Source organism: Marmota monax, unplaced genomic scaffold, assembly GCF_021218885.2.
Source record: "Marmota monax isolate L192 unplaced genomic scaffold, Marmota_monax_Labrador192_F-V1.1 WCK01_AAM20220418_F8-fsc00024, whole genome shotgun sequence".
Lineage (NCBI taxonomy): Eukaryota > Metazoa > Chordata > Mammalia > Rodentia > Sciuridae > Marmota > Marmota monax.
In genome coordinates, this window is record NW_026695224.1 from 21,037,439 (window position 1) to 21,051,017 (window position 13,579).

Below are 13,579 nucleotides of genomic sequence, written 5' to 3' on the forward strand. Positions count from 1 at the left end.
GTATAATTAAAAAGAGGTTCTTATTACCATCTCTGTCCTTACTGACACAGGGTAATTTTCATGATTTTAGTCTAGGGTGAGTGAACTTTTTCTCTAAAGGACCAGATAGCACACAACTATGTATTTGACTCTGCTGTCATAGCAGGAAAATAGTCATGAATAATATGAAAATAAAGGAGCAAGACTGTGTTTCTGTAAAAGTTTATTTAGAAATACAAGTGGTAGGGGAGGATTTGGCCTTGAGGTGAGTTTCTCCATCCTTTTTGTTGTGTACTAGCAGAGTTTCTAGGGGCAACAGGAATCTGACAGGGGCTTAGCTGGATGATTCCATCTTAAGAGGTCTTATAAAGTAAGGGTCAAGCCGTTAGCCAGGTGGCATTTATCTGCAGACTTGACTAAGAGTGTTAAGTTCACTTAAAAGATGATTCATTCTTTTGGCTACTGAAGCTTCAGTTTCTTCCTGGATGTTGGCAGATGTCCTTAGTTCCTTGCCATGTGAGCCTTTATGTAGAGCTATCTGAGGGACCTGGAAAACATGGCTACTGGTTTTTCACATAATGAGTTTTCTGAGAGAACAAGGCAGAAGCCATAGTGCTTTTTATGATGCAATCTCAGAAGTCACATACTGTAACTTCTGCTTTCTTCTTTTATTAGAAATTAATCACTAAGCTTGGCCTACAGTGAACTCAGGGTCTGTCTCTTAAAGGAAGAATAAGAAAGAATTTATGATCACACTTTAAAACTACCACAAAGTATATATGCATTTATAATTTTGATAAATATTACCAAGGTGTCTTCAATTGGGGTTGTAATAATTTAGTTTTCTACCGGGAATGTTTGAAAGTTGCCAGATTTTTAAGTTAATTTAATTGGGTTTATTCTAAAAAGGAAAAAAGTAGAGCCTCCAATTTATTACAACTGCTTTTTATATTTATGTGTATTTCCACAACTCACTTGGAAGATCTACTTCAGGAGTATACTTTTTCCCAAATCCTTATTGCTTCCAGGGAACTTAACCTAGTGATTTGTGTATGCTCAATAATTTTGTTTTCTTTGACTGCATACATACATACATTAAAAAAAAAACCAGCAAATAAGTCATAATTCTTTTATTAAAATATTTTAAGATATTGTCTAAGAATACAAGTTCATAATTGGGAATAATATTACGCAAAGAAGTTTCAACCATTCTAAAGATAGTACTGCTAATTCAAAGAACTGTTTCTAAAATATTCTTGATTTTTATTTTTATTTATTTATCTCCTTATTTTTATTTTATTTATATATGTATATATACATACAAGTATTGGGAATTGAACCCAATGAAGTTTAACCACTGAGCTACATTTCCAACCCTTTTATTTGCCATTTTGTAACAGGGTCTCACTATGTTGCTTAGGGCCTTGCTAAGTTGTTGAGACTGGCTTTGAACTTGGGATCCTCCTGTATCAGAGTTGCTGGAATTACAGAAGTACACCACCACACCTGGCTTGATTTACATTTTTTGAAGTACTCAAATCAAATTTTATTCTCAGAATAAGTTGTTCAAACAAGACTGAATGCCATTTCTCAGAAGTAATGAGTTCACGTATCTAATAAACATTGAACTAGGTAAATACCAATCCTGTTCTACATGGGAAAATGATCAGAAAAAAATCTGGATCATGTAATCTGTTTAATGTTGGCAAATACTTATTTTGTATTTCTTGAAAAGCTTGCATATAAATGAAATTTTTGCACTTAGAAAAGATAGACTGCTTGTCATGCATGCACAAGGCCCTGGGTTTAATCCCCAGCATCACACACACACACACACACAAAGAGTTATTTTAAACAGAGAAATTAGAAAGGATACTGGGCCTAGTGGCACACCCTGTAATCCCAGTGGCAAAGAAGGTGGAGGCAGGAGGATCCAGACTTCAAATCCAGCCCCAGTAATTTATCCAGGCCCTAAGTAATTTAGGAAGGGCCAGGCATGGTGGTGCATTCCCGTAATCCCACCAGCTTGGGAGGCTAAGACAGGAGGATCGCAAGTTCAAAGCCAGCTTCAGTGACAGTGAGGTGCTAAACAACTCAGTGAGACCCTGTCTCTAAATAGGGCTGGGGATATGGCTCAGTGGCCAAGTGCCTCTGAGTTCAATCCCTGGCCCCCTCCCCTCAATAAAATAAAATATAACAAGGGCTGAGAATGTGGCTCAGTGATTAAACATCCCTGGATTCAATCCCTAGGACCAAAAAGAAAGAAAGGATCATTTGTTTTAAATTATTTCTCCTTATCTTTTTTTACTCACATTTTCATACATTGTGTTTGCTTTAAACAGGGAATACCTATGCTATGCATATTTGATAACCAATAGAAAACCTGTTCTATATACAGGGATTTCCATCTTTTTATTGACTGATTTTTTTTTTTTTTTTTTTTTTTTTTTTTTTAGAGAGAGAGACGGAGAGGGAGAGAGAATTTTTTATTTATTGTTTTAGTTTTCGGCGGACACAACATCTTTGTTTGTATGTGGTGCTGAGGATCAAACCCGGGCCGCATGCACTCTTATTGACTGATTTTTAAAAAATTTTTTTAATATGTATTTTTTAGTTATAACTGGACACAACATCTTTATTTTATTTATTTGTTTTTAAGAGGTGCTGAGGATTGAACCCAGGGCCTCACACGTGCTAGATGAGCCCTGTACTGCTAAGCTACAACCCCAGCCCTGACTTTGATTTTTATGTGACTGATATTTTACAATTCATTGGTTATATTCTTTTAAAAAATTGTTTGTGTTTACATAGCTTCATTGACAAATAATAATTATATATTTATGGAGTATCAAATATGATGTTTCAATATATGCATATATTGTGAAATAATCAAATCAGGCTAATTAACACATTCATTACTTCAGATATTTATAAATTCTTCATGGTGTAAACACTTAAAATCCTCTCTTAGCTATTTTTAAATATATAACTACTTTATTATTAACGATAGTTACTATGCTTTTTAATAGATCACTAGAATTTAATCCTTCTAACAAACTTTGTACCCCTTTACTAACATCTTACCTCCTTGCCCCATAGCCTCCGGTAACCACCATTCTAGTCTTTACTTCTAGTGAAATCAACTTTTTAAGATTCTGCATATAAGTGAGATTATACAATATTTGTCTCTGTGCCTGGTATATTTTTAGAGATCATGTCCTCCAGGTTTATCCATGTTGTTGCAAATGACAATTTCCTTCTTAGGGCTGAATAATATTCTATTGTGTATATGTACCATATTTTCTTTATTCATTCATCATTGATAGACACATAGGTTGATTCCGTGTCTTGGCTTTTATGAATAATATCGCAATACATGTGGGAGTGCAGACTGATTTCAAATCCTTGGGGTAAATACCCAGAAATGGTACTTCTATTTTTAGTTTTTTGTTGTGGTTTTTGTTTGTTTGTTTGTTGGGACTAGGGATCGAACCTAGGGGAACTTAACATCTTCAGCCCTTTTTATTTTTTTATTTTGAGATATGCTAATTAGCTGAGGCTGTCTTTGAACTCACGGTCCTCCTGCCTCAAGCCTCCTGAGCTGCTGGGATTACAGGTGTGCTCCACCATGTCTAGCTTAGTTTTAGTTTTGAAGAACCTCCATGTTAGTTTTCATAATGGCGATACTAATTTACATTCCCATCAATAGTGTATAAGGGTTCCCTTTTCTTCACTTCCTTGCCAGTGCTTACTTTCATCCTTTTGATAATACATAATTTAACAGATGTGATATGTCATAGTGGTTTTAATTTGCATTTCCCTGTTGCTTAGAGATGTTGAGCATTTTTTCACATATATTTGTCAACCATTTATATGTCTTGGTTTGAAAAATGGCTGGTCAAGTCTTTACCTTTGTGTGTATGTATATGGTGTAGGCGTTTGAACCCAGAACCTCATACATGCGAGGCAAATGTTCTACCGCTGAACTAAACCCCTAGCTTTGCCCATTTTTTAATAAGAGTTATTTTGTTTTTAATGAGTAGTTTGAGTTTCTTGTATATTTATCTGATAAATGATTGGCAAATATTTTCTATCAATCTGTGTGTTATTTTTTTAATCTGTTGTTTAGTGTGCTGTGCAGAAGATTCTTTTTTTTTTTTTAAAGAAAGAGAGAGAGAGAGAGAGAATTTTTTTTTTAATTTTTTTTTTTTTTTTTTTTTTTAGTTTTTGGCGTACACAACATCTTTGTTTGTATATGGTGCTGAGGATCGAACCCGGGCCACACACATGCCAGGCGATCGTGCTACCGCTTGAGCCACATCCCCAGCCCCAACAGAAGATTCTTAATTTGATTCACTCCCATAGTTTTGCTTTTGTTGTCTGTTTTTGCAGTCTGATAATGTTCTTAAAAGAGAATTTTCTTTCAGTTCACCGAAGGGAAGTCATGTATTACCCATATAATTAGTTTTTTTTTTTTTTTTAAAGCACTTTGGTGGTTTGGTTTGGTTTGGTTTGGTTTGGTTTGGGTTTGGGGTACTGGGGGTTGGTACCCAGGGCTTTAATTACTGAGCCACATCCCCAACCATTTTTATCTTTTATTTTGAGACATAGTCTTGCAAAGTTGCTTAGGGCATTGCTAAGTTCCTGAGACAGGTCTTGCACTTGTGATCCTCCTGCCTCAGACTCCAGAGTCACTGGGATTATAAGTGTGTACCACTGGCCCTAGCAGCACTTTGGTACTGATAAGAAAATCCAAGTCAATCAAAGAAAAGCTTTAACAGTTCCTCCTTTGTTCATGATAAATGGCAAATTGTACAAAGATTCAAATTAGGAACATATACACTAAATCAGGATTAGTGGAATGGTTTATTTTGTTTTTGTTCTGTTTTCTACTGTAATAAAGAACAAAAGTACATTCACCTTTCACAAAGAAATATTTATAGGATTAAGGGATTTAGAGAATGAATAATAGCTATTAGTATTTTTTTATCTTTAGTGCAATCCATCTCTATTTATTAGAAAAATAAAATTTGGAAAAGATAGTTGTTCTGCCAAATGTATGTATGTTTGGGTGCTGAAACACAAACAAATCGAAACCCTAATATTAGTATCCCTTTTTGCTCTAGCCAAAACCTCACAGTAATGGAGGCTGCTTGTGCTGATACCACAACCCAAAAGACATACTATATATAATAGGCAGCATTTTTTACTCCGTTGAAAACAAACAGTATCCTTAAAAGTTAAGGCACATAGTCGAACAGAATGATTAAAATTGAGATTTCAGGGCTGGGGTTGTGGTAGAGTGCTTGCCTAGCATGTGTGAGGCACTGGGTTCGATTCTCAGCACCACACATAACTAAATAAAAGAAAGGTCCATCAACAACTAAAAAAATGTTTTTTAAAAAATTGAGATTTCATTTTTCTCCAGTGGTGAATAGAAGAGGGAAAACATATTATCTATAATTTAAGGACTTAAAAGTGCTAAGGAATAAACAGTTTTAAAAAATTATTAGTTAAGCTTGATATTAGCATTTTTCCTTTAGATCTCAAAATACCTTTATTGGGGAAAAATAAATAAATTTGATTTAGGTTTTCCAAATGCAATACTCTGGTTTAGCCTTCAAAATCTCTTGTAACTTGGGGAAAAAGTGAATTCTTTTTTTTTTTTTTTAAAGAGAGAGAATGTTAATATTTATTTTTTTTTAGTTTTCAGCAGACACAACATCTTTGATTGTATGTGGTGCTGAGGATCGAACCCGGGCCACACGCATGCCAGGCGAGCACGCTACCGCTTGAGCCACATCCCCAGCCCAAAAAAAGTGAATTATTTTTAAATCTTTTTTTTAGTTGTCAATGGGCCTTTATTTTTATTTATTTGTATGTGCAGTGCTGAGAATCGAACCCAATACCTCACACATGCTAGGCAAGAAGAACTCTATCACTGAGCTACAACCCCAGCCCAGAAAAGTGCATTTTAAAATCAGAGTGTTTCCAATAAAAAACTGTGGAAAGAGAAAAAAAAGCAGATTGTTAAGACTTTTAGAAGATAAATTTACGTTATTTTTCCCTATTAAAATATTGTTCATAGCTGTCTTGGAGACAACATTTAATAGTGAACATAACATAGAAATCCCTTTGAAGTGTTGATATCATGATCCAGTCTAAAAATGTAAGTATCTGCCAGCCATGGTAGCAAATGTCTATAATCCCAGTGGTTTGGGAGGCTGAGGCAAGAGGATCATGAGTTCAAAGCCAACCTCAGCAATTTAGCGAGGCCCTCAGCAACTCAATGAGACCGTTTCTCTATTTAGAGAAATACATACGTATACATATGTATACACATACACACACACACACACACACACACACATATATAAAGGGCTGGGGATATTGCTCAGTGATTAAGCACCCTTAGGTTCATTCCTAGTAGCAAAAAAACAAATTAAAGGGCATGGGGATGTAGCTCAGTGGTAATGTACTCCTGGGTTCAATACCGAGTACCAAAACCAAAACAAAATCATAGAATCAAACCACTCAGGCCACTTGAGGATTATAAATGTATCCTTAAGATGTTCTGCCAGGGACTGGGGCTATGGTTCAGTGGTAGCTCACTTGCCTAGCATGTGGGAGGCATTGGGTTTGATTCTCAGCACCACATAAAAATAAATAAAATAAAGGTCTATCAACAACTTAAAAAATTATTTGAAAAAAAAAAAAAGATGTCCAGGTTACCTTCAGAAGTCATTTAGAAAAAGAAATTGAAAAGTGGCTCTGAAGACAACTCTTTAAGAGACAAGTGATTCATCAACTTGAAATCTCTTTGAAACAGGCAGTGATGGTGAGCTAAAGAATCCGTGTTAAAATACAGTTTAGTTAAGCAGTTCCTGATCAAAGGTCTCATCTGAGGAGGGCCAAAAGGGTTGATGGTGACAGGGCTTTTCTCTTTTTTGCGGGGCAGGGGTCCGGAGGGCGCACCTGCTAATGAGGATTGAACCCAGGGGTGCTTTACCATTGGGCTGCATCCCCAGCCCTTTTTATTTTTTATTTTGAGACAGAGTGTTGCTGAGTTCCTTTGGGCTTCACTAAATTGCTGAGGCTGACTTGGAACTTAATGCTGCCTACCTCAGCCTCCCAAATTGCTGGGATTACAGGCATATACCACTATGCTCAGCTAACAGGGCTTTTCTTGAACATAATCTTTTGCTTTTTTTTTTTCCCCCAGTAGATCCTTGACAATATACATACACAGTTGTTTTCCTATTCCTCCAGCCCCCCCCCCACCACAGTACTGGGGATTGAACCTAGGGATGCTCTTCACTGAGCTATATTCCCAGACCTTTTTATTTTTTGTTTTGAGAGTGTCTTCCTGAGGTTGGCCTTGAATTTGTGATCCTCCTACTTCTGTCTCCCAAGTCCCTGGGATTACAAGAATGTGCCACCACACCCATATTTTTCCTACATTTTTAGACCCTTACGTAGATAACAAAGCTTTATACAGGCAAATGAAGTGGTACCACTTTGAAAAATATGCTTCTGAAAATATAATAAAGAACTCTTATATCAGTGTTTTCCAAAATACAACATAGTAGATCATGATCAGTATTTTTCGTATTGATTCCTTTTAGTTATACATGACAGTAGAATCCATTTTGATATAATTATGTAAGCATGAAACATATCTTATTCTAATTAGGATCCTATTCTTGTGGATATATACAATGGTGGGATTTATTGTGGTGTTTTCATATATGTACATTATCAGTATTTTTTAAAAAATAAAAGAAATTATTGGAGTTCATTGCACAAAATACAGTGTTATTTCAGAATATATTCCAAAATATATTGGAAAATAGAACATTTACTTATATTGTATGTGTGTATTGGATTGCAATGTAAAATTTATTTCTTACTGCATGTCTTAATCAAAAGCATTTCAAAATGTTGCTATTTAGATTATGTATACTTATTTAGAAGGAAGATTTTCTACCCTACTAGTGAAATAGGTAGCAGGAGTTTCTGTCCTGTGCTTAGATGTCATTCAAACATCAGATATACTGAAACTGTTATATTTTGAAAAAATTACTATGTCTTTAATTATAATTAATATCAATTATTATGGAATGGGGAAAACTATATCATATCACTAGATCGTCTGTAACTTGCTGCGGGGAGCTTTTTCAAATATATGTACCACCCACACTTCCCAGTGGAGAATCCTTACCAGTGGGAAGGAACCTGATAGATTGTTTTCTGTATCTCAGGTCTGTTAGGAGAGGGAAATAGAATGGAGACCCACTGTGTTAGTACATCACTGAAGAAATTTTTACAAAGACATTATTAGATCTGATTCTAGATTTCACCATTGTAACAGGCAAAGCTAGATGGTGGGAGACAACAATGGAGACCTGTCCTCATGGCTGTGACTGAGAAGGACTTGCTGCTTTATGATTGCATGCCATGGACAAGAGATGCCTGGGCATCTCCATGCCATAGCTACCCTCTTGTTGCTACAAGGTAAGACTAAAGACCAAAAATAAATAAATAAAAGAAATTCTATTCTAAATCTATTAACAAATTTTAATGTGTGTTCTGTTATCTTAGGTGCCTAAAATAGTATTTAAGAATGTGAGATAGTTGATGTAGACAAAAAAATTTATAACCTATTTATCATTTTGCATCTCCTAGCTCTGAATAAATTGTTCCTGTCACTTTTATTTTTCTTTGCATCTTTTAAATTGTTGAAGCAACTTCCTAACCACTCCCTTCAAAATTTGCTTAGTCACAGAGATAATAGGGTTTTTTCTTTATTTTATTGACTGAATAGAAAACCACTGAAATTGTAGCAGCCTTTTGACTGGGTGATCAAATCATTTAAAACCAAATGTGGTATCATGGATAAACCACAAAATTTAGCCAAAATATTTTCACTTCTCTTTTTAATATAAGAACATATAATTTTGATTCCATCAAATAAACATTGTTTTGACCTAAAGCAACAGAATGTTTTCAGCATACCATACATGGGGAGTTGGAAGAGAATAGGAATAAAGAAATTTAGATTTGGAGGGCAGAATGTCTTAAAGTATATAACTGTAAAACAAGAAAACATTCGAATTCAATTTTACTTGGGTTTAAAAAAGAATCAGATGTTAAACTGGGGATGCAACTCAGTAGTAAAGTAAATTGTTTGCTTAGCCTTGTGGTGAGGCCCTGGGTTCAATCCCCAGCACTGCCAAGAAAAGAAGTGGGGGGGGGGGGAGAATCAGGTGTTGAAATAACTACACAAAGAGCCCCACAGAAAACTAATGTTGAAAGAGCAAAATGACAGAACTATCTGGTATAATATCCATAGGGAACAAAGGATTTCCTGCTTTGAACAGATAAAGATCCATGTAAGAAAGAGTATTCTTTGCATTAAAAGACTTGTGCTTTATATAGAATCTCCTTCAACTTGCCAAATTCTTTTACATGTATTGTTCTTTTTATAAAAATATTCTCATGTAGCTTTCTAGGAGTATCCTCTGTAATTTAGAGCTGGAGCTCATAGATTGCAGAATAGATAAAGGATCTTTTGAGCCTCAGAATTAGAGGCATGCTTTTCTTAATTTCTTCAAGAAAGAAGAGACCTGCAGAAGATTGAATTTAACCATCAGTTTCTTTGCAGTTTATTTATGCAAACTAAATTATAATCTCATTGAAGCGAGGAACTATTACTTTGTCATTTTAGGACTTCCTAGGATGCTTTGTATATAAAAAGCTACCAATAAATCTAAGTTCTCCTGCTTAAATTGTAGTTATTGTTTTACAGTTACTTTGGGAACATGACAGGAATCCTATAAAAATATATGGATATATTTCAGTAGTTATAATTAGAGCAATTAAGTTCATATTTTCCAGAGATTTAGAACTTGTGACTATGACTGTGTGGAAGAGTCCTGTATTCTAATTCTGATAAAACAAAGAGGGTAACTTTAGGCTTAACATTTTTTTCCCTTTTTTTGTGGTACCTGCGGCCTTGTACACATGCTAGGAAAGTGCTCTCCACTGAACTATATCTCCAGCCTGAGTCATCCAGTAATTCCACTCTTACATTATATACCCAAGAGAAATGAAAACTTATGTCCACATAGAAAATTATACCCAATATTCATATCAGTATTATTCACAATAACCCCAAAATGGAAACACCCCAAATGTCTGTCAACTGATGATAAATGGTATCCAACAAAAACTTTGTTGGATAAACAACATGTGAAAAAAAGTGATATATATGTAACAGAATATTGTTTTGTAATTTAAAAAGTTCTGATATATGCTAAAACATGGATGAACTTTGAAATATGAAGTACCACATATTATACCATTACATTTATATGAAATATTCAGAATATGCAAATCTATGAAGACAGCATATTAGTGGTTACAAGGGTTAAGGTGGCAATATGCATAAGATTTCTTTTGGGGATGATAAAAATTTGCTAAATTAGAATGTGGTGCTGCCATGGCCTCCTGAGTCACTGGGATTATAAGTGTGCACCAACATACCAGGGAAAACTTTTTTTTTTTAATTAAAATTTGAAGAAGTTTGGGCTGGGGTTGTGGCTCAGTGGTAGAGCACTTGCCTAGCATGTGCAAGGCCCTGGGTTTGATCCTCAGCACCAAATAAATAAATAAATAAATAAAATAAAGGTATTGTGTCCAACTACAACTAGAAAATAAATATTTTTTTAAAAAAGTGAAAGCATGTTGGGAAGTCAGAATAGTGGGCCCATTTTAAAAAGTATCAAAGAGGTTAAAGACAGGTATATGATGCAGGTGGAAAACTATATTGGTTTCATAAGTGCTGTGGATTTTGTAGTATTTTCCTATAAGCTTTCTTTGACTGGAACAGAAAAAGTGCTCAAAGAAAGTGAATATTTTACAGTGTAGGGGCTGGGGTTCTGGCTCAGCGGTAGAGTGCTTGCCTAGCATGTGCGAGGAGGCACTGGGTTCAATCCTCAGCATCACATAAAAATAAATAAATAAAATAAAGGTATTGTGTCCAACTACAACTAAAAAAAAATATTTTAAAAAATATTTTACAGTGTAGAAAATTGAGTTAGTGTGTGCACATGCTAGTATGGAGCAAAGACTGCTAAAATGCCTTTGCATGAGCTCATCTGGCCTCCCCCAAAGAGGGGCCTTTTGGCAATGTATCCTAACCAACTCTGCTCAATGAGAGTTCAGCAGCTGGTTTGAATTAGATTTCCTGCCCAAAATATTTCATAATCAAATCTGTGGGGAAAAAAATTCTCCTAAACTATTTTATAATTTTGACTTGGGATATCCAATCAAACTAAATGTGTAGGATACCCTTGTCACCCACACCTGGCCCCAGAGAACACTTCTGACTCATACTGAAGTATGATCTGCTATTGTCTCAAGGAAAAGCACATGTATGATTGAGTAGTGAGCTGAACTTGATGTTTTCCTCATGGATCACCATTTTTTAATTGGGAAGACCTACTAACTGCCATACTATGGTTAGTCAGGCTTGGGTATTTGTCATACACTTATTCTAAAATGACCAAAATGAGACTGTCATGAAAAATAGTGATAATATTTGTTGCCAATGATAACATTCTAGCTTTCAAAAAAAATTAGAATTCTGGAATTACTTTGTATACTTCATATAAATAAAATGGTGTAGTATTTGTCTTTGTGACTCACTCATTTCATTTAACATAATGTCTTGAAGTTCATCCAGGTGACAGATTTCACTGAATAATATTTAAGCTGAATAATATTCCACTGTTTAGAATAGAGCATAGAATTTTTCTTTATTCATTCTTCTGTTTATACATAGTTCCTTTTGCAGGCACTTGAGCCACATCCCCAGAACTTTTTATTTTTTATTTTAAAACTGGGTCTCACTAGGTTGCTTAGGGCCTTGCCTTGCTAAATTGCTGAGGCTGGCCTTGAACATATAATCCTCCTGCTTTAGCCTCCCACTTCACTAGGATTATAGGCGTGTGCCACTGTGGTGTTTTCTTTATGAAAGACAGTATCTTGTCTTCAGATGTCAATCATTAGGGGTCATTTTAGGAGAAAATGGAAATAGTATCTACTATCTTGCTTTGAAATATACTTATTAGAAAACTGTTGCTGGCTTTTATAAATTTCTGTTTATCAATGAGCATAAATCCCTGACATTCTTTCTATAATGCACTAATTAGTTTTGATCTCTGCTCCATTTTGGTCCTAGGTTGGTTCATTCTGGCTCTGGATGTCGATCACCTTCCCTTGGATCTGACCTTACATTTGCCACCAGGACAGGCTCTCGGCAGGGCATTGAGATGCATCTCTTCAGGGTGGAGACACATCGGGATCTTTCCACTTGGACCAGGATACTGGTACAGGGTTGCCATGCTGCTGCTGAACTGATCAAGGAAATCTCTTTAGGTAGAGATGCTGACTTTTTTGTTTTTTGTCTTTTTAAATTTTTTTTTTTTTTTTACCAATATTGAACCAAGAGTTGCTCTACCACTGAACTACATCCCCAGTATTTTTTATTTTGAGACAGAGACTCACTAAATTGCAGAGACTGGCCTGGAATTTTCAATTCTCCTGCCTCAGCCTCCAAGTCAGTGGGATTACTTACATATGCCACTATACCCAGTATGATACTGACACTTAACCACTGAGCCACATCCCCAGCCCTTTTTGTATTTTTATTTAGAGACAGGGTCTCACTGAGTTGCTTAGGTCCTCACTAAATTGTGGAGGCTGACTTTGAACTCATGATCCTCCTGCCTCAGCCTCCTGGGCCTCTGGGATTTCAGAGGTACACCACTTCGCCCAGCAGGATACTGACATTTTGTTTCTAATAGTAACTAAATGGAACTGTTAGGCTTCATTTTAAAGTACAACTATTGTTATATGTGCCAAACTATATGATGTACTAAAATGTGGCAGTTAAAAATGGAGATGATTAGAAAGAAACCTGGTGTCTGTGTATCACAAGCAGTTTTTCGAGACCTGGCATATGGCTTTAAGCACATTCGTTACACCCTGTGTTCAAATGGCATTTTTATTGCCAATCATTTTAATCCACATTTGGTAGTTTAAGGACTCACTAAGTACTAGATGCATTGACTTTCTAGTTAAGAAGTTTGGAATCTAAGTTATCAATAAACACTCTTACTATGAGCATCTGGCAAACTCATGACTATAGAAAAAAAAATAAAAGATTTGTCCAGGAATAGTGGCACATACCTATAATCCCAGTTACTCAGTAGGCTAAAACAGGAGGATTGCAAGTCTGAGGCCAAACTCAGCCATTCAGCAAGGCCCTAATCAACTTAGCAAGACCTTGTTTCAAAATAAAAAATAAAAGCCAGACACAGTGATGCGTGATAAGTCAGGAAGATCACAAGTTCAAAGACAGCCTCAGCAATTTAGCAAGGCTCTAAGCAACTTACTGAGACCACATCTCAACATTTAAAATAAAAAATAAATAAAGGGCTGAGGATGTGGCTCAGAGGTTCAGTGCCCTGAGTTTAATACTCAGTGCAAAAATAAAATTAAATAAAAAGAAATAGGGCTAGGGATTTCACTCATT

The 13,579-nt window shown here is 35.6% G+C and overlaps 1 protein-coding gene across 1 annotated transcript in view; it reads left to right on the forward strand.

Annotated features, from left to right (window-relative positions):
- Positions 1-13,579, forward strand: part of Sntb2 (syntrophin beta 2) — an 85,383-nt gene that overhangs the window by 59,706 nt on the left and 12,098 nt on the right. The window contains exons 4-5 of the mRNA XM_046435295.2: positions 8,351-8,493; positions 12,224-12,420. Coding sequence (XP_046291251.1) covers positions 8,351-8,493; positions 12,224-12,420 — 340 coding nt within the window. The remainder of the gene's footprint in view (positions 1-8,350; positions 8,494-12,223; positions 12,421-13,579) is intronic.